General features: G+C 34.5%; 1 protein-coding gene across 1 annotated transcript in view; it reads left to right on the top strand.

Moving 5' to 3' along the window:
* Positions 1-27,277, top strand: part of STPG2 (sperm tail PG-rich repeat containing 2) — a 686,155-nt gene extending 658,878 nt beyond the window's left edge. The window contains exon 14 of the mRNA XM_051967542.1: positions 27,179-27,277. Within this exon, the coding sequence (XP_051823502.1) occupies positions 27,179-27,182 (4 nt within the window). The 3' untranslated portion in view covers positions 27,183-27,277. The remainder of the gene's footprint in view (positions 1-27,178) is intronic.
* The last annotated feature ends 245 nt before the right edge of the window (positions 27,278-27,522 follow it).

The following is a 27,522-nucleotide window of genomic DNA, read 5'->3' as shown; positions in this document are numbered from 1 at the left end:
AGCCAAATCTGATGAGATCAAGGTTTATAAATGCTCATTCTCCTCCATTCTTTCCCTCAAACATACTAGGTCTTTTTTTGCCTCTTCATGAGATGTAATTTACCCCATTTTACCTCTCCTTCCCTTTACTTCCAGTAAAATCCTTTTTCCACCTCAGTTTCTTTTCATATCATGACAGTAAAGTCAAATTATACCTACACTCTCTAAGCATGCCCCTAACAAAGATACAGTTGTCAAGAGTTAAACATATAATCTTCTCATATACACATATATAAACATTTTAACCTTAAAATATAGTTTTTTCTTTTCCTTTTTATCTGTTTATGCTTTTCTTGAGTTCTGTATTTGAAGATCAAATTTTCTGTTCAGCTCTGATCTTTTCATCAAAATAAATGAAAATCCCCCATTTCATTGAATGTCTTTCTTTTTTCTTGAATGATAATGTTAATTTTTCTGGATGGTTAATTATTGGTCGCAGCCCAAATTCCTTTGCTCTCAGAAATATCATATTCCAGGACCTTTGAGCCTTTAAAGTGGAAGCTGTTAGGTCCTGGATAATCCTGATTATAGCGCTTCAATATTTGAATAATTTCTTTTTGGTTGTTTGCAGTATTTTCTCCTTGATCTGATAATTCTGGAATTTAGCCACAATATTGCTTGGAACTATCATTTTGGAATCTGTTTCAGGAAGTGATTGGTGGATTCTTTCAGTGGCTATTTTACCTCTAGGTCTAAGACATCAAAGCAGTTTTCCTTGATGATTCCTTGAAAGATGTTATCTAAAATCTTTTTTTCATAATGATTTTCAGGTAATCCAGTAATTCCTAGATTGTTTCTTCTGAATCTATTTTCCAAGCCAGTTGTTTTTCTGAAGATGTGTTTTACATTTTCTTCTAATTTTTTTCATTTTGTTTTGTTTTGACTGATTTCTTAGTGAATTATTTTTTCCAATTAACATTTTTATCTCCCAACTGAACTTTTAAATGAATTGTTTTGTTTCTTGGATTTTTTTTTCCAATTCCAAAAATTCTATTGTTTGAGGAGTTATTTTCTTTTCCATTTCATCAAAACCATCTAATAAGGACTGATTTTCTTCAGATAATTTGTTTCCTTTTTCAGAGCTCTCATTTCCTTTTCCCATTTTTCTTCTAACTCTCTTTTAAGATTCTTTCTGAATTCTTCCAAGAAAGCATTTTGAGAAAGAGACCAACTCATATCATCTTTTGAGGCTTCATCTAGAGATGTTTTACCTCAGGGTTTGGGGTCTGTTCTTTTATGTCTCCATAATAGCTATCTATGGTCAGAATTCTTTTTTGTTTTTTTTGCTCATTTTAAAAAGTTGGAGTCTGTTCTTAGGGCAAAGGGGAGATTGCCCCAAGCTTTTATAGACAACAGTGGCTTCATGGTTTTTTTGTGCTGGGTGGTTGTGGCTAAGTTGCATCTGTTATAATGGAGTTCAGGGGCTCACTATTTGCCTTCTATAATTGTGTTGGCAGTATCACAACTAATCTCCTGATCCACTGGCTTTTAAACCTGGATAGAATGGTTTTCCCTTTGATTTCCCCTTGCCCATGGAGGCTGCCCTGGGTCTCCCTGTGCTTCCTTGTTCCTGAATTGGCCTGCAACCACTCTCTGACACACCTGATTGAGACAGACTTTTCCCTAAATTCTTCCAAAATATCTTCTGCTGGAAATTTGTTACCTCTCAAATATTTTTGGGTTATGTCACTTCAAAACTCATTCAGAAGCTTTGATCTGCTGGGGATCTGAGGAAGAAGAGCTCAAAGACCCGAGTACTCTTCACCTTCTTAGCTTCATTGCCCTTTATATTTCTACCTTACACAACAAATCTTTCCAAATCCCCCTTAATGTTAGTTCTTTCCTTCCATTAATTTTCTACAATTAATCCTGTCTATAACTTTTTTGAACATATTTCTTGACATGTTCTTTCACTCGTTAGATTAAAAATTCCTTGCAAGCCAGGACTATCTTTGACCTTTCTTTGTGACTACTATGCTTAGCTTCATGGCTACAACAGAGTAGATGCTTTCTGAATGATTCTTGATTTGATTTTCTTGTCTTTATGCTTATGGTGCTTAGCACCACATCTGGCACATAGTAGTTGCTTTCTAAATTATTCTTTTAAATAATTTAAATAAATAAATAAAATTATTCTTTTTTTCTGATGTCTCAATTTTTATATTCTTCCCAGTACTGAAAATACTTTCAATTTACTTTATATTTAATATTTAATTATAGGTTGTGTTCCCAAAAAGAATATAAGCCCCTTGAAGATAGAGACTGCTTTTTATCTTTGTACTTTGGTCACTTAGCATGATATCCTTAATAGGTGTTTAATAAAAGCTTACTGTATTGAATCCAAATGGGTATGTCAGCATAATAAGAGATCTGGAAAGTTCTCTTACCCTGGAAATGCTTAAATTATGGTACTAGATTGAAATTAATGTCAAGTACGAAAACCAGCATTATATTGGAATTAAAGCACATGATAACCTATCAGTCAATTAAATGTAGTGCTTATTATAAGCAAGGCACGATATTAAATGCTACTGATGTAAAGAAAATGCAAAATATCCCTCTCCCAAGAAAACAAACCAAACCAAACCAAAAAATTTCTGACTCTTATGTAGCTTACATTTTAATGGAGGAACTCATATAAAGCTTTCATTCTAATATGAAGAAAAATACAAAATGGCTCTCAGTCCTGAATGTCTTTCTTTTAACATAGAGGTGAAATGCAAGAAAAGGACTTGGAGAAAGATAATGACACAGATTTTAGATCCTCTATAAATATTAACTAAATTGTAAATCTCTGAACATGAAATCTTTGTATAATGACCAGTGATTTTAAATACAACTGGAAAAACTAAATTACACCAATATTGCTTTTTTGAAAAAAAATAGATTGAGCAGAATGACAAAAAGTATTTTTATCCAAGAAAAAGAGCTTTTGGAGTTAGAGTTGGTGTGTGTGAGTGTATGTGTGTGCATGTTCATGTGCTCATGCATACATGTTTGTATCAAACTCATGATTAGCATAAGTAAAAATCAGCAAAAAAAAAAAAAGACAGTTGATTGTTATTTGGGAAGGGCATCATAAGTAGTATCCCATGTAGAGGATGAAGGGAGAGTGAAAGTGATCATAAGGGAGATTATGCAAAAGTTGAAAATACATCTCAATTCTGAAACAAGAAAGATGTCAAAAGATTTATAAGTGACTTACAGATATCACAGATATCACACATACACATCACATAACAAATTCCTCTAGAGGAAAGTTGCAGAATGCTGGGTGTGGCAAATAACCAAACAACATCACACAAACACAATCAAATATACAAACAGAAATTGACTCAGTTTATGGGAATGAGTGCTTTCTCATATGAGAAGGTTATAAGAACCAGCTGTCTATATATTATCAGACCAAATTAATCAGGGATTCTTACCTAAGGGTCTGTGAATTTAAAAAATGATTCCAAGGTAATTGATTTCTTTTGTAATCCTATATATTTTGTTTTATACATTTAAAAGCTTGATTCTGAGGAGGTTTTCAAAGACTGCCAAAGGGATCCATGGCATTTTTTAAAAGGTGAGAGGCAAAGCTCCAAAATCAATATCAAATAAGAATAAGAAAAATTATTGAAATTGCTTACAGTGAATCTATTTAAGTAACCAATCATATAAAAATAGGGGAATAGAGAAAAGGAATAAGTAATAACATTGATTATTTTCTGTAGAATAATAATCTCTTTCTAACATACATCTCTATGTCCATATCCACATCCACATCTACATATATAGATATGTATGTTTGTATGTGTGATTTGCCACAAAAAAGGCAAAAATAATTTAAAATTTAGGCAGTGCATGTTTGATCTTGTTTCCAGGTAAACCAAGGGAGTCAACATATAAATTGATTTGCAAAACACTACAGAACAGCATTAGGAAATATTAAGCATCTTATTGCCTTACAAAACAGAGAAAAGAAGTGAAAGTGAAAATAGGTCTATTTAAAAACTGACTTAAACAGTGAACATTTGATCTTCTTTCTGGGTAAAGCAATATGGCTGCCAAGGGAACCAATATATAAATTGATCTGCAAAACACTACAGAACAGAATTAGGAAATATTAAGCATTTTATTGCCTCACAAAACAGAGAAAAGAATTGAAAGTGAAAATAAGTCTATGTGACACATTATCTAAAGAATACTCATAAATGAAAATGACATAATGGCAAGGGGAGAAGTATCAATATTTTTATGATGACCTATTTTCAATATCTGTGATAAAAGGAGATGTCACTATTCTGGGGACCTAACATTTCAGTCTTCACTATGCTATAAGAAGTAGAAGTGGACTTACGATAATGAAGGTGGGAAAAACAACTAGATCAAATTTTCACTAAAGACATCTATGATAGAAGCCACATAATTTTGAATGCATGGAAGAAACAGAACCATAGGCAGCACATGATGTCCAACCAAAGATTCCTCCATCCTTCTCACCCCAACATATAGGAATTCAATAAGTATGTTCCTTCTTCTGGTCCTTCAGCTGCCATGCCCAGAATCCTATGACCTTTTCACTCTTTACTGAATCATGGTTTCATATCAGAAAAATCTGTACTTGACCCAAGAACCATCTATAACCCTGCATTGGATAGGCTACCTGACCCAGGCACCATGTAGAATTCCAAGGATCATTATACACACAGAGCAGCAGAATTAACTAAGGAGATCAGGGATCTCATAGCTCTTCCCTACCTCTTGACCCACCTTCTCCTTTAGTAAACTCAGCTTTAATTCTCCTCAGTCTTGCTCTTCTCTTCTCCCTTTCCATTGTTCCCAATATAAGTGTTCCCTATTGTCTTTTTCTTCCATGGTTCTTCCATCCTCATTTCTGTTCCTCTCTAAAATCTAACTTTCTCTTGAAAGTACCAACATCTTTTGGCAGCCTCTAAAAACTGAGCAATTCCTTTCCTCACATGCCCTAATGAGAAAAAGCTGGTGTAATCCTTATATCCACTGATTGAACCTTTCTCAGTCACTATCATTTATTTATTTATTTTTGTATTATTTTGAGTAACCATTTATTTATTATCTCTCTTCCTTTAAAGTCAATCCCATCCTGTCCAAATCCTTGTTCTTTTCATTTATCATTCTTGTCTTATCATTCTGACTACTGCCTATTAAGTTCAGTGCCTGACTACCAGTCTTTGTGTTTATCCTTGTCTGTGCCCATTTCAGATGTCCAAACCACTAGGTTTCTAGCCTCTCTTAAGTGCTATTGCTTTTATACTTTATACTCATTGTTTCTATGCACTGGAGTGGTCAAAACTTAAATGTGTCACTTCTCAGTGATCACCTAAATTTCCCTAGTGGCTCTAGGTTTGACGGACCACCTAGTGCTAGTAAATTAGCTTTTTTAAGATGAATTCTATCACCTTGTCTAAATTGGGTGGGGAGTTATCTTATATAAAGTCCCCTATATGAAGACAGATCCCGAGGTCCTTGTCAGTGGAAGAGAAGTAGATAGAGACCCCAGGGCATAGGAAGAAATCTGCAATATTTAACACCTGTAGACTCCCCACATCCACAAAGGGATGGATTGGATTTTTCTTCTCATATCTTTTTATTTGAGAGCTACTGGAGCGTTATAATTTACTTTTTAATATCTATTTTTGATTTTTTGTTATGTAGGTCCAGTTACATTGTTATAGTCACTGTGTATATGGTTTTCCTGTCTCTGATCACTCCACTCACCATCTCTTCATACAGATCTTTTCATTGTCTCTGTATTCATCACATATATCACTTTCTACAGCTTAGCAGTAATATTCCAATTAAATTCATGTACCATAATTTTAGACATTCCCCAATTGAAGAACATTTGCTTTCTTTCCAATTCATAGCTCTCACAAAAATGCTTTTATATCAACTCTTTTATAGTTTATGAAGACTTTCTTCTTATCAACTTCCTTGGGGGAAAATCCCAGTAATAAGGTCTCTAGTTCAAAAGGTAAGGACATTATATTCACTTTATTTACATAATTCCAAATTGCTTTCCAAAATGGCTGTAACAATTCACAGCTCCATCAATAATATATAAGTTTGCCTGTCTTCCCTGTGGTGTTTTTCTTTTTTTATAATATAATGGTTCTCTCTGGGAGAAAGCAGGTTTCTTGGGGAGGTTTTCTGAAGCAGCTTTAGTTGCATTTGAAAGTAATAATCATCTCAAAACACAGCCAGGTGATAAAATGCAAATGTTTATTTTCTCCTTCCAAAATAGTCCGGTTACTTTTTCTTAGTGGCCTATCTTTCTGCTTGGTTCCAAGAGCTCCCTCTGAATGTCTCCAAATCCAAAGATTTGTCCTTCAGCCTCCAGCCAGCCAGGTGGAAAATGGAATGAATCTCTTGCCTCCTTCACTTGGGGCTCGGCTAACTTTCTGGAAAGCCTTTCAGACCAGCTTGGTCTCAGTGGGGGAAGTACAGGAGCCCAGACACCACAGTGGTATGAGATGAAGTGAATCTGGTTGCGCCTCCGAGAGAGGGCTTGTGGGCTTCTGTATCTCCCAGAGTACTCCTCTCCTACCCTGACAATGTTCTGAAGTAACTAAGTTGAAGCTCTAAGAGCTTCAAAAAGAGCTCTAAGAGCTCTAAGAGCTTCTCCCGAGGGAGAGATTAAGGTAGGTGTGAATTTGGATATCTCATACTAAACCCTGAAATCTCCCATACTTGTGAACTCCAATGAGTACTTAAATACTTCTTGCTTATATGAGCTCTCTAAAGGTGTGAACACAAGCATTTTATCGATTCCATTGAGTTAACTCTAGGATTCTAACATCTCCCTTGAGTTATTACCTTCTTTCAAGTTGAGTTAACATTAAGATTCCAACACTTCCCAAAACTCCTCTAAAGTTTTTGACATATTTTTATCTTTTTGGGGGGCAAATTTTTAGGATATAAGGTCAAATCTTAGGGTTATTTTAATTTCCCCTTCTCTTAGTGTAAGTGATTTAGAGCATTTTCTCATATGTAATTTTCTAACTTTTCCCCTCTGATGAAAGTTTCATTAGAGGCTGGATCTGAAAGTGGGTCAGTCTCCTCTCATTTGGGGCAATTCATGACTAACTAGCCTAGGTCTTTTTCTCAGGCTATTGGATGGTCAGAACTGATCTCAGCTGAATGCTGAGCTCTTGCTATTGCTATCTTAGTGGAGTGTTACACCTTTCCCCAAATATTCTTCCCATCTTCTCTCTCACATGCACACAGGGTCTCATTCTGGTGATCCCTCTCTCTCCCTCTGTTCCTCTATTCTCTGATTTAGCTCAGGTAACTCAGAGATATACAGCACTGGTTTATACATGCTTTTACTACTAAAGCTACTTAACAGTAGCTGTTAAGCTAATTGTTGAGGCCCAAGTAACTTCCACAGCTTAGAGCCAGAGATCCATTGTATAAGAACCAAAGTGAAAGCCTGTAAGATTTTGGAATATTTTTTTTTCTTGTACACTTTTGTAGGGTCCTTCCTTGTTTCTGCTAATGAAGTCTCATTACCATTAGTGTGAGAGGTGGGGGAGGTATGCTGAGTGAGATCAGGTTCAATGACTCAGTTCTTGAGTTCCTTTTTTAAAAAAATCTTTTGGATTCTGAATGTTCTAGACCATAAAGATAACTGAAGTTGTTTTCTCTTTGACACATAATCTCCATTTTGGGAAGATTTGAAAAAATTTTGGGAGTTGGAGAAAATGTCTAATATTTCCTCTTGTTGCTTATGTGACCTGGAAGTCCAATATATCTCTTGTTGCTTAACTAAATGCTAAGATCTTTTTCTGCTTGCTAAAGTTGAAGATATAGGTAATTTATGTTATAGCCATATAGAATTACTCTCTATTCTCTGAACACAATCTACATTTCCCTGCCTCCATGTCTTATCTTGTCCTTTTAATTTGTTGAATTCCTGTGCATCCTTTAAGGCTCAGCTTAAATGCCACTTCCTTCCCACAATCTTTCCTCATCTGCTCAAATATTAACTACTTTTCCCACCTACTAGGCATATTGTAATAATATATTTATTTATCTATATTGTTGTTTTCTTTTGTGTCTTATAACTCTACCAAACTGTAAATTCCATGAGAGCAGACACTATGTTTTATCTAAAACTTTTATCTCTCCTCCAACACAAAGCACAATATTCTATATGTAGCAGTACACAATCCATACTTTGATTGAATTGATCCCTTTTCAAAACTGAGTCACTGAGTGCAGCTGAATACTTGGTGGGGCTACATTAGTATAAAACCAGTTCTATATAAATGGCATAAGATACTCTAACAGTGTGAGACCTGCCTGAAACCTACTGTTTTTTACTAGATTGTTTCCTCACTTGGGGCTTGGAAGACATCTCTCATCTTATGAAATATAAGGAAACATGAGACCACTGGTGGTCTCAAAGAGGAACCTCAAACAGTGACCCTGAGCTAAGATCACTGCAACATTGATCTTTTCACCTTACAACAGATGGAAGCAGCTCTAGCAAATGACAGACAGAAGGGGAACAGACTTGATTCCACCCTGTGAGTTAATATTGGCCTGGGAAAGATGAAATGATTCCAAAGTTATGCCTGATAGTCGAGAAAGGTTTCTTAATTAGAGATAATGTCAGAAAGGTGGCTATTCCCAAATAATTCCTGCTCAAATACCATCTGGTACTGATAAAGGCCTGGCAATTAAGGAATGTTAAGAGCAAGTTCTAATCACCTTCCCATTTCTGTATTCTTATTCCCTTGTTGCTGTTTAATATAATTAATTGAAGCCCATATTTGAATCCCATCTTCTTTATAAAGCCAAAATATTTTGCAGAATGTGCAGAAATGATCATAAATCCATAGTTGTTCTATATATATATATATATATATATATATATATATATATAATGCATTTTTATTTTCTGAAGCCATCTTTATTTTTCTACTGATGGAATTCACAGGATTACATGAATGCCACCTGTCAATTTACTTAATTCTCTTTGCCCCCAAATGGTTGGAGCTCTAAACATAGACTATCCCTCCAACCTGAGATTTGTCAAATCCAGTCTGTGTCATCGACCTTTTCTTTCTTAGTACCTGGGAGCTGGAATTTGGGCTTATCTGTATGTATATGGATGTTTATGCTTCCTGTGCTTTGGATGATGTCAGAAGAGAACAAAAAATGGAATAGTTGATAACTTCATTTGTTCAGTAGCAAGAGCATGTGTGCAGTTATATATGATATCTCTTGCCTTATGATTACTTTGAAACTTTCCAGGAGACCTATAAGCTTTGCTAATTTAAAAGAGAGAGATATGATGATTTGACTAAGACATTTTCCTACACACATACATACATATGTACAGGTTTATATGTATGTGTATATATACACACACATACACAAATATAAATATACATACACACACGCACATATATATGTGTGTGTGTCTATATGTGTGTGTATATATATATATATACAATATACATACACACACACACAGACACATACACATACACATATACACACACACACACACACACACACACACATACATATTTATATTTTTTCCCACAGGCATTAACTAAAACTCACAGAAAATTCCCTAGTAACTGATGCCTAAGAGATTGACATACTCAACATCTGGTCAACTTTTCAGCCATTATTGAAGACCTTGGTTTTAATTTTTTTCTCTATCATAGAGTGTAAAACTGATGCAGAATGCAGAATGAGAGTCTCTGTGGAGGTTTTCAAACAACATATGCTGCTCTGGGATAGGTTCTTTAAATGAAATCTTCCAAAACCACAATCAAAATATGTGTGTGATCAGACAAAAAGCAGTTTGTTTCCTGAAATGAACTTAAGAACAAAATGAATCTGCATATTTATGAATGTACTTGGATATGATTTCCATTTGTTTTGCATTTTTAGATAGGAAGTCCAACTAAAACTGTTGCTGCTGAGTTGGAAAGATGGATTTTCCATTTTTAATGAGTGTTCTTCTAAGGTGACCTCTCCTGGTACAGGATGCTTCCTCCAATAGCATCGTTATTGTTCCAGACCTTGTGGGAACTGTTCCTTTAGAAGAGCCTTTAAAGCTAGTTTAGAGGCCTGACAAGAAAATCAATCTTGTTACATTATAGTTTACTTTATAGAAAATTTAGGTGGAGCAGCAGATAAAGTTGTTGAGCCAGGAGTCAGGAAGAACTGAGTTTAAATCCAGCTTCAGAAACTCACCTGTGTGATCTCTATATGCTTTAATTTTCTCATCTGTTAAATGGGGGTAATAATAAGCCTACCTCCTTGGGCTATTGAAGGAATCAAATGTGTTAATATTGTAAATCATTTAGCACAGGATCATTGGAATACATGCATGAAGCCTTAGTGCAAAGAAAGGACATTGTCATCTATGAATGTGTAACATGGTTTGTTTCTGATCTTGCTCTATCAGGGCCAAACCTCTTAAATTTTTCAGTACCATCACAATGATTCCCAGGCTACTCTGGCACCATGGGGAGTTGGAGGAGGCTCATTTTCTGCCATTTGCTCAAATTCTCACTGAATATATCCCCTCATTTAAGGGGCACAGTGACTACTATCTCAGTTTCATTTACCTAGTTAATATATAGCATACACAGTATACAGACATTTTCCCCAATAACTCTTGTGAAAATGACCCCTTCATCCCATCTAGTTTCTAGGGAGAAAGGTAAGAGAGATTAGTTTTATAGTTTAAGCCAATTCCTAAGTAACATCAGTCTCACCAAATTGAAGTCCAAAGCCCTGCTAAGCTGCTGTCCCTGGAACCTTTCTTTTCATTACCTGGCTGCGATACCTAATACTCCTAAATTCTTAGATCCCAGATCTTCATGGCTTAATTTGAGCCTTTTCTTCTTGAATCTAGAAAGGAAAATAATGAAAGAAATGATCTAAGATTTAGATGCATTTTTCAGGTCATTGGCCAAAGAGGGTTGGTGGAGGGCTGTGGCAGCTCTCAGGAACTTACTCTGTACCAAGTTGAATGGGAATACTTCACACCTCCACAGTCCTTCACCTTCCAAAACTGCTCTCTAGCTCCTGCATTCACTGGATAAAGACTGTACGTTCTTGTCTTCAAGTCTCTTAGAAAGTCCCTAGTCCATGTGGGTGAGGTCATCTCAGGTTATTCAGCCATTGTCAGTTGTTCATTACATGTGTCATAATATAACATTATTTCAAAATAGAAATTAAAAAGTAAGTGGGTAGTGATTTCAGAAAAAAGGCAATTGCAACATACAACCCTAAAGCATTCCGTTAGGGAATGGGAAGACTCAGATTGTCATCAGCTATTTATGAAATCCACTGAGATAGAAATGGTCCCAGTTGGGTTTCTGGTCTCTTAACATAGTAGCACAGATGCTTATTCCTCTCTATTCAGTTCCTCATTAAGACCTTCTCTCCTGCCATCCCAAAACTTGCAATTTTTTTCTGCCTGACAATGTTGGTCAGTGATTTTTTTTAATATGTATGTGAATGCAGACTGAGTCACTGGTATAAGGGGATTTGGGAGGGATTGCTTGCTTGAAGCAACAGTTTGAAGCATAAGCCTGTCAGGTTGTTTTTATTGGTGACTCTAGTGGACCAGGGATGATCAGAGGGAGTAATTACCTAAGTAATCAGGTTCTCCCGGGGGCTTTTCATGTCTTGTGGAGGCAGAGTGAATTATTGTGGTCTGGGAAGATAAGCTCTTGTTCTGAGGTTGTTGGGAGAGATTATGGGATCCTAGATTTGGGACTAGAAGGAACTTTGGAGGTCAGACTACATAAACCATATATTCTGTGGATAAAGAAGCTATAGCCCAGAGAGAAAGATAAACAACTTAACCTAGAAAAGCAAACAAATCCTACTCTGTCATATTCTGGGTCATATACTTTAATAGATTTTAATTATTTATTGATTATAACTTATATGTTTAATATATCATTATATAATTATTATATCTATATATTATCAATATTATACATTATATAGTTTTTACTATATCTTCTTACATATGTATTATTTTATGTACAACTTTCTATTCCTTGTAAATATATAATAAAATCACCATGTACTTTCCTTTTTTTTTTCTCTTCCCATCACACTCTAGAGATGGCTACCATTAGACACAAATACACACACAACACACATAAAATCATTCTATACATACTTTTATTTATCCTTTTTTTGGATGAATATAGCAATTTCCTTCATATATCCTTTTTAGTGAATCGAGTATTTATCATCAAAATGACTTATTCACTCAGTCATTGTTAAAACAATATTGCCATTACTGTGCATAATGTTCTCTTGGTTTTGCTCATTTCACTCTTCATTATTTCATGCAAGTCGATCCATGTTTTTCTAAAATCAATAAACTCATCATCTCTTGTAGCACAATAGTATTTCATCACAGTCATATATAGTATGCTAAGGTCCTTTACAGGTATTTTAACTTTTAGGACACATATGTCACTATTTTGCCAGTGTTTTTTAAGGCTCTTCTTGATGCTTGTTCCAATTGCTTGTTTTTTTTTGAGGTCTATCTTGATAGTAGAAATAAACTTCAAATAAGATTTTGTTTCTTTTTAGCCTTATTTTTAAAGAATTTGAGAAGCTTCTACAGATATTGTTCTCATCATCAGCATTCCTATGCAAAAACTGAAGTCTGTACCTCATTTCCCCAGAGGGCCATTTTCACATTTTTCTTAAAGCTTTCACAAATAAATATCCTCTTTCTTTCTTTGCTTAAAGTAAGATAGATGGAACTAGATAAAGGGTGGACTAGATGTTACCTGGAGCCTAGCTAAATGCTTTAATCTGACATCCCCACCTAGGGAGAGTTTTAATTAGATGGGCCTTGTGTTCATTGTAACTTCTTGAACAATTTTATTGTTATGGATTGCACTTCCCTAAAAGCTATAATGAAGGCCTATGGGAGACAATGCATGCTTTGTGTCAGATTCCATTTTTATTGCATTCGTTTTAAACACAAAAATGTGCTAGTTCCACTCTGTGATACACAATAATTCAGCAACATAATAATCTGTCCTGGAAATAGAAAAAAAAATGATGTGAATGAAATAAGACATCAATTCAGGAGCAATCCAAAGCAAAAACAATGACCAAAGAAATCAAACTTATAACAATATATTAGGAAAAGGAGCATTTAAAAAATGTAGCTATGTATTGAGGAGAAACATTAATTAATTAATTGAGGGATTAAATGAGAAAGAAGGAAAAGAAAATTTCTTCACTATAAAAGAATTCTTTGGCACACCCTTTTTCTCTAAGCAAGAGTAATTAAGTTGTTGATAATAATGACAATATTATTGTTATTGAATATTGTATTGTATTATGATAATTCATTATTATAACTTCAAATTTTATTTGCTATCAATATCAAATTTAATCAATTTTAATAAATTTTTATTTATTTATTTATTAAATTAAATTAAAATCAAATTTAATAAATTATCTCATTTGATTCTCACAACTATGTAAAGATAAATGCTCTTATAATCTCTATTTTGCAAATAAGGAAATTTAGGCTGAAAGAGATTCTTTTGCCCTGGATCTCAAAGTAGTTAATATCTGAGACAAGATTTGAACTATGTTTTAATGATACAAATCTAGGGCCCTATCTAATAGGCCACAGTGAATCTCTGGCCCTAATTAGCTCAAATATTGATTAGATTTTTTTTTTCATTCTGATGGGAAGGGGAATATAGTTTGTCTATAGAAGACAAACAAAAGATTATTACTACTCGCTTATCCTTATTAAATTTCATCTTTTTATATTCAGTCCAATGATCTTTCAGGATCCTAAGTTGGTGAATGAAAGAATTATCTATTCTTGAAATTACCTTGAGTTTCCTCACTATCCAAACCATCTTTCACTTGCTAACTTATTCCTAAAATGTATTACCTGCACTGATGATTAACATTACATCTATGATTTTCTTTAAGTCACTAATTTTATACACACACACACACACACACACATATGTATATATGTATGTATATGTTGCAGAGGGTCAAATACAGATCGCTGAGACATTCCACTGAAATATTAATGAATGTTTTTTGAATTCTACCATTCAACCAGTTTTAGTTACATCTAACTGTACTATAGTTTAGTCAGCTACTTTATCTTTTCCACAAAAACAGCATGAGAGACATTTGTCAAATGCTTTGTTAAAATCCAGGGAAACTTTATTTGTAGCATTCAGATGATCTCATAGTTCAGTAAACTTGTCAGAAAAGAAATGAAATTACTTCATTATGACCTTTATTTACTTCAATATTAGTGATATCATGGACACTGAAGTGACTGGTTTCTTTTCTAAATATTCCCAAATGACTTATTAATTTTGCAATAAAGATTTGACAAGTGACTGGAATCCTGGGTGTTGTTACTCAAAGGGATGCACATTCCCAATCTTCCCCAATATGATTTGGAACTACCATTATATCTGAGCCAGAAGGCAGCCTTGGGTCAAGCCTGGGATTTTCTAGAGGGACAAACATACTTAGTGAGAAGCATATTTAAAAGGAAGAATGGGTAGTGACTTCAAGAGCTGGGCAGTAGCAGCAGTGGAAGACTTCATTTCTTGCCTTGCTTAGGATTTAATGGAGTAAGAAAAAAAAATTAGCAACACAGGAGATAGTGAGAGACTGAAAGGAGAAATGAAAGAAGGCTGAGCTTGTGGAGGGAAGAGGAAAAAAGGCCGTTGGTGTCCCAAATATAATTTAAGGACTTATTAGGTATTTTACTTTTGGCAAAGACAGCTTTAGTAGTTGTCAGAAAAAATGAAGTCTCATCACAAAAATATTATACCTCTTTACTAGGTATAATGTCTCTTTTGCTGGTTAAACTCATCTACTTTTAATCTCTCTCTTCTGTAATAGAGTAAACACCACCTGAAATACCACTTTTTCATGAAAACTTTCTGTATTCTTCCTAGTATAAGAATCATCTTAAGGATCTCATTTCCCATAGCACCTTGTCAGCATTCCTTCATTGCATTTCTCATACTTTCCCTAGAGTGTTCATTCTGTATATTTCCTTATGAGATTACTTGATTTAAATCTTCTATCTATATAATTAATTAATATTCATGTACTAGATGGCATATGGATTTGTGATTTGTGATCTTTTGGTCACAGTTTTGCAGAAAATATAAAAAAACTTGGTCATATAATTCCATCAAATAGTAAGTACTGTGTTTGTGTGTTGACAACTAGCTTTCTTTGTCATAGAGATATTTTCATATTAAGCCCTTGCTCGTTTTCACATAATATGCTCATCTAGAATTACAATGCTATTAAATTTCTATGAATTTTTTATTGTCATATTTGTTTAAATTGTATGGAAACTTGCACTGCTATATGTGCAATGCCTTGCACATAATAGATGCTCAATAATATATTTAAAAGTAGATTAAATCTTGAATTCAGCACAGATAGTGAAACACTGATAGAATGATGGAATTTCAGATTTGGGATTTTAGTGGTCATCTAGTATAAGTCATAGTCTTAAATGAGGTATCACTCTGATTTACTTGGTAGGTAGCTAACCTCAGGCTACCCACAAAGTATTGGAGGCAGTCCATTCCAATTTTCATCAAATGATTATATCTTTTTAAGAGAAAATGATTCTTCTCTCCCTCGCTTATCTATGCTGATCTTATTGAACAAGATATAAATTTCTACACCCACATCACTGTCATGGGACTCACTCCAAAGCTCAGCAAAAATTTATGAAAAAAATGTGTCTCATTAGGATCTTCAGTTCATCTTGCTTTCTCTTCATACTTTGTGCATACAGGATCTACAAAATATGCTGGCATTCTACTTCTATGACTCTTAAGATTTCATGGATACCTTGATGAAATTTGGAAATGTTCATCCCTTATTTTTCATTGTTTCTACGTAACTTCTACAAGTACCACAATGTTTCATCAAACAGAACAAGATTACCAACATAAGGGTCAGTACAAACCATACTCTGGCTTACCAGAAGAAATGGACATGGAGGAAATTGAATAGAAGATGTGAAGACAAATGTTTCTTCAAAAATCCTACAAAATATTTCATGGTTTAAGTATAACTTAATATGGTGTATCATTTTGAAGTTTGCAAGTGATTTAAAATATTTTATCAATTTATTATTTATGCTTTAGGTGTTATATGTAAACAAAAAATAACACTGAGACAATTAAATAACTTGCTTTCATTATTTCCATTTTACAGATGAGGAAACTGAGGTATATAGCATTTAAGTGACTTGTGCAGGGTCACACTGATGGGAACTATCCAAAGCAGAATTTTAAATAAGACCTTCTTAAATCCAGGTCCAACATTCTATACATTAGCTGCTTCCTGGGAGGGTACAATAGAAGTCATGGGTTGTTTTTTCATGTTTTAGTTTATTGTCAGTGTGCATGTTTGTTTGAATTTTTTATGTTTAAGTGTTTTGGGGTATATTGCAGGAAATTATTATCTGTCTTATATTTGCTTTGCATATTGGGATACTTTATTTCAAAAAGTCATGTTACTCCAGTATTTGGAGATACAAGTCAAATCTAAACTCTAATCCTGGACTCTCTGTTTGTGTAAGGAAGGGATGAATGGGATAAAGAGCATAAGGAATCAGAAATCACAACAAGATAGGGCCTCTTAGTTTTAGAAAACATTGCAGCCTCTTTGGGCCAGCAGATCTGATGTTTACAACATTAGGAAACATTTAATTTAATTAGAGGTACCTCCCCATAGACTGGGGTTTTCAAATTATATATTTTTCTTAAACCTAAAACTTTAATCCCAAATCACTTTAGCTCTCACCAAAAGGTCCCAGGACAAAACCCATTCTCTGCCTCAATATTTAATAGCCTTAATCACTGAATGGGCAGGTTGCCTCAGTCACACAGACCTGTTAAAAACTTAAATTAAAAAGGTCAAGGTCCCTCACTATATTCAGGGTGATGTCCAGTCATCCTGATCTATAATATTACCTCTGGACCCAGATAGCTCTGAAGGAGAAAGGAAGGCTGGTGATTTTGCCCAATTTTCCCTCACTTAAATCCAATTTATTTGCATGTCATAGCATCACCTTCCAGATGCCATGGTCCTCTTAGAGAATGAAGGATATACAGCAATAAAAATCAGGTAAAGACTGGATGACTTCTTGCCAAATATACTATGGAGGAAATATTTGTTTAGGTGTGTGTTGTATTAAATAGTCATTGGAACTCCTTCCAATTTGGGCATTCACTCATTCAGTCAAAAAACACTAGTTAAAAATTTAATATTAGTCAAGTACTATGCTCTGCACTGGGGATGTAAAGAAAAGCAAAACACATTAGGAACTCATACTTTGTGGGGGGAGAAAACATGTGAAAAATTAAATAGAATCATGATATGTGCAGGGTAGGGGAAAGGTAATCACAAAAGGAAGCCAGTAGAAGCTGGGGCTGTGAGATGTGAAACTAGTGTAAAGCCTCTTGCAGAAGGTGGGATTTGAACTGTCCTGAAGAAAGCAAAGAGAGGGAGAGTATTTCAGGCCAGGGCAACAGATAAACAATGCAAATGTATAGAATAGGAGATGGAGTATTGTGGGTGAAGACTTCTAGGGGGTGTGGACAGGAAGAAATTATAAAACAACTGGAAAGGTAAGAAAGAATCATGTTATGAAGAGAAGAGACTTAAGGTTATATGTAAAATGAGAAAGTTATTTAATAGTTTATTTAGGAGGCAATAAGGACATATTCTAGTATGGCAACTATTTAAGTAAAGGGAAGCAGACCTATTTAAGAAATATCTGAGTAGAAATAGCAAGATGTGATGATAGATTACATGAACATTAGTACTGGAAGAATAATGTTCTTTATACAGAAAATACAAAAGCTAATACAAAAAATGTTAAATAAAATATGATGATAAAATATAAAAATAAGTTAATACAATAAGTTCTATTTTGGGTATGTAGTGTTTGTGTTTAGAGAGCATACAAACCAAGATGTCCAAAATGTATGTGGTAATGGAATAGTAGAGCTCAAAAGAGAGACCAAAGCTGAATAAATAGAGTTGGGGATAATCTGCATAGACATTATAATTGTTCACATGGAATCTGATGAACTCACCACGTATTATAGGATAGGAATTCTCAACCTGAAGTCTGAGAATTTGCTATTTTTTAAATTAATTACTGCACTTCAATGTGCAGTTATTAATTTTTAAAATAGCAAATGTGATGTAATTGGTTTATCTTGTAACCCTAAATAATTTATGCATTTAAAACATTATTCTGAGGAATCCATAGTCTTTACCAGACAATAAAAAAGGATACATAACCCCAAATAATTTAGACTAAGATCTATGCAAAGCATTTTACAAATATCATCATGTTTTATCCTTACAACAATCCTGGGAAATGGGAACTGTCTTATCTCCAATTTTCAGATGACAAAATTGAGGCAGAGAGAGTTACTTTAACAATTACATGCCATAGCCTCATAGGTAATAAATTAATGAATCCAGATTTGAATTCAGATCTTTTTAACTCTGGTACTAATGTTATACCATCTGTACCATTTACCTATATAGAAAAAAGAGAAGATAGTGAAAGACAGAGCCTATCCTATGATATTGTCACTTTTAGTATTTCCATTTCTCTTTGAGTTTCCTACAACTCTTATATTGCTTCGTAATTTTAAGGCATTTACCAGTAGATTACTGGCATATAGGCTTTATATAGAATAGGAATACTTATGCTAGCAAATATATTTATTGAACATACATTTTTCTATTTTATGTCTTATTTATAGGGAAGATCATTGAACAAATTTTTTCCCTATCATAGGCTCCTTGAGAAAATAGTACTTAATGTTTGTGTGTTTGTCTTTGACTTTCTTTTTCTCCTCAGCACTTAGATCTGTAGGCACTTAATAATTGTTTAGTGACCTGACTACACTATTTACTAAACCGTTGCAGGGGTCCTCAAACTACGGCCCTCGGGCCAGATGTAGCAGCTGAGGACGTTTATCCCCCTCATCCAGGGCTATGAAGTTTCTTTATTTAAAGGCCCACAAAACAAAATTTGTTGGCCCTCCAACAGTCTGAGGGACAGTGAACTGGCCCCCTATTTAAAAAGTTTGAGGACCCCTGTAAGCATAACCTATGCAAATACTCAAAGTACTATTTTAAAATAAGCTTATCAGAAAATTTAACAGCACTTTGTATGCACACAATACCTCTTATTCAAGTATATGACTGTGAAGATGTGGTCTGCTATAAAAGGTTATCTTTGTATTTTCTTATTTTTTTTTTATCGTGCATACCTCTGAACCATAGGCCATTCTCATGGGATTTGTTATGTAGTAGAAAATAACTGTATTATCATGTCTTCTTTGTGGCATCTTTAAAAAAATTTTGTCCATGATTTTTCCCAAATTTTTGTTAATCTTTCTTGAAATAGCTTGGAAATCAACTCCTCAATGGTTTTTAAATTGTGTTACCTAAAGCACAGATTGTTCCTATAGGAATTTGTTTAAAAGTCTAGCCAGCCAAGAATATATTTTGCCAAATCTTCCCAACTTCAGATTTTTAAGAGCATTTTCCATTGCCTCATCTCATTTGGCATATTTAATACTTACATGTTAGCATCTCAATGTAGGAGTCACCTTGTTCTTGATTATGGAAGCATATTGCTATAGAAATGCTGGCAAAACTGTTCCACTTCATATCTATTTGTTGTCCTTCTATTTTAATCTTTAAATGCTCTTGGAATTCAATAAAATTCAATGAATTTTTAAGATCTTCTTATCTACCAGATACTGTGTTCCTGAGAGAGGGGGAGGGAGAAAAACTTTCAATTGGAAAAAAAATGTGATTGAAGATTAAAAAAAAATAAAATGGAGATAATATATATATATCAGGGTTCTTTAATATAGGTTAGGGAAAGACAATAAACCAAGGAATTTATTAGCCTAAGAGTTGGTCAAGTTCCTATCGGTGTATCTCTGATGGCATCCTGGAGGCTTCTGATTATTTTGAAAGACCCCACTCCTATGAAAGTCAAGGCTCTTCCAAGGTTGTTTAAAGACCAAGCTAGTCTCTACACTAGGTTTTGTTGACCAGATGCTTTTCTATATGGAAACAAGGGGAGGCACATCTACAAAGGGAATCTGCCTCTCAATCCTTGTTGCATGTTGTGTTAGAGATAAGACTTCTTTATATTAATAGTTCAGTGGTTTTCTAGTATTCCTAATTTCCTCCCAACATAAAACCAGAACTAATAAGTTGCTGGTGCTAATAAAAGCACTTTTAAAAGTCACGGTGGAAGTGTTTGGGAGTTGCATATACTTACCCCAAGTCACCTCATTGAGTTAGCTAACATAGTCAGTGACAAAGAAGTCAGATCTACAGTCAATATTGAGGATTAAGATCCCTATTCAGTGCTCATTTTATGAAAATCCTCATTTATTTTTTTTTACAATTTATAAAATATTTTCACATAAATCATTTCATTTGATTCTTATGCAATAGTCAAGGCAGATGTTACTCCTGTTTTAAAGAAAGAAATTATGTTGACTTGCCAAAAGTTGTAGAATTCTTGGGAAATCTACTTCCTTAATTCCAGGGCCAATTCCACTCGTTTAGCTCCAGATCATCTGATAAAACAAGAAGAGTTTTAGATTCACGTGGAGAGTAGGCACACATACACATACACACACACACACACACACACACACGCATACATACATACATACATAGTAGGTATCCTTCAGAGTTCTGTCCTAAGCTCTTTTCTCCTCTCTCTCCATTCTACTTCACTTGGTAAAGTACCCGTATATGTAATTATTAACTCTATGCTGATGATTTTCAAGTCTATCTATTCTGCCCCAATCTCTCTGCTGATCTCCAATCTTACATTTCAAACTGTCTTTCAAATGTCTTGAACTAGATGTCCAATAGACATATTAAACTCAATATTCCCAAAAGAGAACTCATTATCTTTCCCCCTAAAAGCCACCCCCACCTTCTACCTTCCTTATTGCTGCAGAGATCATCATCATTCTCATAGTCCCTCATTTCTCAAGTTAGGGATCATCCTGGATTCCTCACCATCTCTCATCTTCCATAACCAAGCTGTTGACAAGGATTGTCAGTTATTTTTGCCACATTTTTCAAATATGCCTTCTTTTTTTCTTATTCTGATAGCACTCTACTACAGGCTTTCATCATTTCATGCCTGGATTATTGCAATAGTATTTTGATGCATCTGTCTGCTTCAAATCTCTCTCCACTCCAATCCATCCTCCATTCATTTTCCTAAAGTGCAGGTTTGATCATGTCATTTTCCTATTCATTAAACTCTAGGAATTTCCTATTGTCTCCAGGAACAAATATAAAATACTGTTTGGCATTGAAAGCTCTTCAAAACCTAGACCCCTCCTATATTTCCACTCTTCTTACACCTTCCTTACCTCTTAACATGTCCTTTTACCCAAGGACACTGGCCTCCTGGATGTTCCATGAACAAAATGCTCTTATCTCTCATCTTTTTTTTTTTTTCAGGCTGCCCCTCACATGAACACTCTTCTTCCTCTACTCCAACTACTAGCCTCCCTGACTTCCTTTAATTTCAACTAAAATTCTACTTTTACAGTAAGCCTTCCCTAAGCCCTCTTAATTCCAGTGCCTTCCCTATATTACTCATTTCCTATTCAACTTGTATATAGGTTGTCTTATTCATCTCCATTAAACTTCATTTTGCCTCTTTTTGTATCCCAGACATTTAGCACAATGTCTTGCACATAGTTGCTTAATATTTTAATTTGATTGATATATGCATATACATGTTTGTATATATTTAAGAATGTATATAATCCTGTTTATCATACAATTTATGTTGTGATGAATCAATGGTACGTTGCTTTTTCTATTTAAGCAAATGGATGAAAAGAGTAGGCAGTTTCAAATTAGAAAAATGCATTATTTTATTGCTTGATATACTGTGTTCCATATTTTAAATGCCATTATAAATCATATTTTCTTTTTTGTGATATGCGTCACTATGGATATGCACTCCATTCCTAATATCTGGTACTATTTTATTTCAATAAGGTTATGAATATCCTTTGGCCCTCTTATCTGATTATTTTTTCTGCTCAGCTGAGCAAACCAAGTACTTTCACAAAATTATTTCCTGAAACCTGGGTTTGACATTATGATGCCATATAGACCGTAGGAAAAGATCTTTCCTTTGCTTTTCTTTTGGTTTTCATTCATTCATTAAAAATCTGTGAGATAAAACTACCACCTCCAAAGGAATCATAACATAAAAATATTTCTGTGGGTTGTTGAACCAGTCTGATGTCAAAACAAGATCTTCAGCTCCCAAAGTGGTGAACTTTACTTCCCACTCAAATAGTCAAACTTATGTCACATGGCTATCTCCATACCACAATTCACAGTTTGGTATTCCATTTTAATAAAGATAATTACCTTGCTTGTTCCTTCCCAGACCTCACACCATTTCTATCATATATAACACACAGTATAATAAAGGGCTAGCAAACATATTGATTCTTCCTATATGCCCTACCTACTGCTATATCTTTAAAGTCAAACAAAATTGCTATCCACTCTTGGTTCCTCCTGCCATCCAATTTTCTAGTTCTGAAACTGTAATCAAATTAGTGCTTTAACATTGCTACCAGAAAAGGCATACCAATAGGTATGCCAATTCCCCATATACCTCCATTCACCCTTCTTGTGACTTCCCAAAGCAAAATGTTCCTTCCTGATCACGATTACCCCATAAGGACTGTCTCCTCCTTTTAGAAAGTAAACCAGTTAAAATTTGTATTCAGTGCTTTGCACATCAAAAAGTACTGGTTATTTTTCACTCAATCATGTATTTAGAAATAGATAGGAAAAATGAAGATAGGGAGAGGGGAGAGAGAGAGAGAGAGAGAGAGAGAGAGAGAGAGAGAGAGAGAGAGAGAGAGAGAGAGAGAGAGAGAGAGAGATTGAAAGAGAGAATAAAAGTCTAGATCTATGGGATATCATCAGTGTAGGAAACTCAGTGAAGAAACTCACATTACCAATATTGACTGGCAACTTATCCACCCTTATATTCTTAAAATGTGGCTGAAGGAGATTCAGTAGTATCAGATGTTATCTATTTAAGATGAGGGTATTGTTAAATTGTAAAATTGATAATTTCAATTATTTTAATTTTCAATTAAATCAAAATTTTAAAATCTTGTATAACTAAAATCAATGTAGCCAAGAATGGAAGGAATATAGAAAATTGGGAAGAAACTTTCACAGACAATATCTCAGCTAAGATGTAATTGTGCTGGAAGGCTATTATGATATAGGAAATGATGAGCTGGTTGACTCAGAAAAACATGGAAAGACTTGTACCAATGAAGGAAGATGATATCCATCTTCAGAGAAAGAGATAACAAGTAGAAATATATGGATATATATATATATATATATATATATATATATATTAGTGTATGTTTGTATATATAGATGGCTTTACATATATGTACATGAGTATATATATATGTGTGTGTGTGTATATATATATATATATATATATAGTATATATTTATGGTTACACCTCCATATATGTGTGTATATATATATATATATATATGCATATATATATATATAAACATATGCATATATACATACACAGATTGTGTGTGTGTGTGTGTGTGTGTGCATCCATGTTTAATTATAGCCTTCTTTAGAGAGTGGAGAGTGGAGAAAGGGGAAAAATGCAGGGAACAAAAGAAAAACCTAGAAGGAAGCCAAGAAAAAATATGTAACTTTGAAAACAATTTCTCATTTATTATATACATTTTCTTGAAATGGAAATTTATTGTTTTATATTGAATCTTCAATATTCTACCGTGTACATGGAAATGTTTCTTTTTTGTCTTCTCATTTTGTCAATTAATAAGAAACATATTTAAAAAGTGACTGAGAGGTTAAATGATTTTCACCTTTGCTTGTGTAAAATAGGCATATTACATTGCTTTTGAATGGCAATTTAGCATACTATTTGGCTATTTGACCTCAGAAGACATTCTTAGTATCCTGAAATCACTAAATTCTCTAATTGAAAATATCCCAGAGACTATCAAGTTCAATTCTTCCCCAGTTCTCTAATAGAATATATCTATACTTGATTACTCAACCTTTTGTGAAAGATCTCTGATACGGAAAAAGCATGAAGGCATCTCATTTCACTTCTAAACAATTCTAATAGGTAGGTAGTTTTATGCTCACATCAAACCTCAGTTGTTCCCTTTGTAACTTCCACTCAATTGTCTTTCATTCAGTAAATAATAAGGCAGGTTATTAGAACTATAAATATTCAATTGGTGGACAGAGATCTTTTAAGTGGAGAATTATTTCAAAAGAATTACCCGGATGCTGTGCTCTATTATGAAACTACTTTAGTAGCACTAAGCAACATTGTTAATTAAATAACTAAAGTTGTTTAGGGTGGTTTCCTACTTCCTTTCTAGGACTTTTCTTTCTATTACAAGCATTTCACTCCAAATGTTATTGTGTAAGTGAGTGCCCTGAGTTTCCCTGATGTGTACCATTATCTAGATCTTATCTCCACTATTCTTATATTGGCAAGATTCCTACTTCCTTAATTCTTTAATGTCATGTCACTGTTCATAGAGATGATTAATTAAGTGGGTTACTTAAGTTACACTTGGTTCCAAACATGCATTTGCATTGTTAATGAATATCCTCAGTTAAAATTGTGCTTTAACTCCCGACATTTATATTTCCAATCAGAAAATTTCAACAATGGAGTGATAAGAGAAATATTTTTGTCACACTTCAAAATTACACTTGCCTACTCTCTTGGGCTTCGCCAGCCTCTTAGAATAAAGTTATAGAATTTCATAGGCAAAAGAAACACAAAAGACCTTAGCTTTAAGAACTGAAAAGGACTCTAGAGACACTGAGTCCAAACACTTATTTTACAAAGGAGGCCCAGAGAAATTGATTAGTTCAGTAGTAAGTAAATAATTGAGATTTAGGATTTCCTGATTCCAACTCTAGAACCATATTCATCATTCCACACTGCATCTTTGCAGCAGGCACTTGAAAATGCTTGTTGATTGATTGACCTTAGAGGTCATTCACTTTAATGCTGTAGTTTTATAGATGAATTAAAGTCCTACTATGTGTCAGGCACTGTAATAAGTGTTAGGAATATTAAAAAAAGTAAAGCACAGTCCCTGTTCCTGAGGAGATCATAATTTAAGGAAAGATATCATACAGATAACTACCTACCAGCACTATAAAGAGAGATTAAACTAAAAATAGCCAAAAGAGGAAAGGCACTAGATTTAAGGGTGATCAGGATAGGTTTTCTGTATAAAAGGTACAATTTTAGAGGGGACCTGATGGAAGCAAGAGGGATAGCCAAAGACCATGCCTGGACACTGAATATATATTGTCTCCTCTGAGAAATAGTACTTTCATTAGATTTTTGAGTACTTAGAGAGGAATAAAGTCTAAGAAAATTTGGAAGGTGGTGGGAAGGAAGAGGTTATAAATGTCTTAGATGCCAAAAAGATTTTGATATTTGATCCTGCAGGTGGTAGAGAGTTTATTGGAGTTTATTGAGTGACATGTTCAGACTTGTGTTAGAAAGAGCACTTTGACAGCTGAGTGGAGAATAGATGGGAGGGACAGGCAGATTAAACCATCAGGATATTGGAATAGTCCAGTTGTAAGGAGATCAGGGCTTATACTAGGGCAGTGATGATGTGCTGCTAGTGATGTGAGAATTGGGGTGGGGAATCCCCTCTGGTCGATGCAGGTCCAATGAGAAAGAATTTGCAAACCCAAAAGTCTGAGGCAAAAGGAAATTTTATTGGCCCTGAGAAGCCAGCTTTGTTAGGAAGACAGACTCCTCAGTGGCAAGATCCTGTGAGAGAAATAACAAAGGTTATCACTGAGAAGAGGGTGTCTTCACAGTGGGTAAGAGTCCTGGCAGGCAGCTGGGCCAAGAAGAGAGGTTCCTTGGCAAGGTATAATCCTGCTTTGGACTTTTGCAGAAATTTGGGGTTCAGAGTTGTCTTTTATTGGCAGTCTGGGATTTGGGCTTCTATTGAATGAGAATCTCTCAATGTTGTCAATGCCTCCAGGTCTAGATTTCCAGTTGAAAAGAGAGTACTTATCTTGGAGTTTCAAGCCACTCAATAGGTGTATCAGGTCGAGATCTCCAAAGAAATGAGACTATTTAAGTTTGAGCTATTGGGAGTGATCCTAGCCTAATCTTCAACTCAATAGAGGGTGCAATTAGTCCCTGCCAACATTTCCAACAGAATGAACCCACTTAACTGCCCTGAAGGGTGGGTCTCTGTCAGAGGAGAATTTCAGAGTTCATCCCCATTATTTGGACAGTTTCAGGGTTCACTCCCATCAATGACAGGAAAATCTGAAGTAATGTACCTTAGGACCTTGAGCTGTTTAGTAATGCAAGTGGGACTAAACCGCCATCTACTCCCCAAGTCTGTTGACTCTGAGCCCAGTACTTTTTCCATTTTACTATCTTATCTATAGAGGAATTTTTTATTTGAATAGAATGGAATGTTCTAAATTTCTTGATTTCTATATTTTCCTAAAGGAATTTATGAAAGCCACTTTGAATAAGTTTAATATAATGAAACATAGTAGAAGTTTGTATCTTCATCTTCATTCCTACCTAGATTTCTATGTAACTGGGGGAATGGCCAAAGAAAGCTGTTCTTTTGAGGTTATGCAGAATGTGGTTGAAATAATTTCATAGATAAGAAGGGGAAGCCTTTTTCCTGGAACATTTTGATGATATATAATAAAAATGTTTTGGAGATATTTTGGAGCATGCATAAATAATCCATAATGCACTCCAATCTACTAATTAATCTACTAACATGATACATGATATGTGGCTACAATTTTAGAACCAGAATTATAGAAACCTTTACAAGAAATTAATATATATTTTTGTCTGACTTTCCCTCTGTACCTTTCTCTTTCAATCTGTCTCTGTCACTGTCTCTATTTTTTTCAGCTGATATCTTCCTGGTTGACAATGTATAGAGAGAGACAATACTGTAAGCAGAGAGGTTTCATATTTTCTTCACATCCAAGGCCAACATCCAGCTCCCAGGTGATAAAATTTGTATCTTTGTTTTTCTCAATCCCTGTTCTTTTATTTTTAAGGGAAGGAAGTTTGTGGTTATGATATTCTGAGTGCTAAAAACTTAGGAGAGTGATTTAGAATCTATTGAGTCCATTACAATTTTTGTAGCTAATCCAGTAGATTATCTTCCCTAACAATCAAAGAGTGACTTTAGATCTTCAGGACCAAGGAAGTTGAGAGAAAAATTCAGTTAGTAGTGAGGGCACATTTGG

Source organism: Antechinus flavipes, chromosome 6 (assembly GCF_016432865.1).
Source record: "Antechinus flavipes isolate AdamAnt ecotype Samford, QLD, Australia chromosome 6, AdamAnt_v2, whole genome shotgun sequence".
Taxonomy (NCBI): Eukaryota; Metazoa; Chordata; class Mammalia; order Dasyuromorphia; family Dasyuridae; genus Antechinus; species Antechinus flavipes.
Note: the sequence above shows the minus strand (reverse complement) of the source record. Positions and strands in the feature narration are given on the sequence as shown.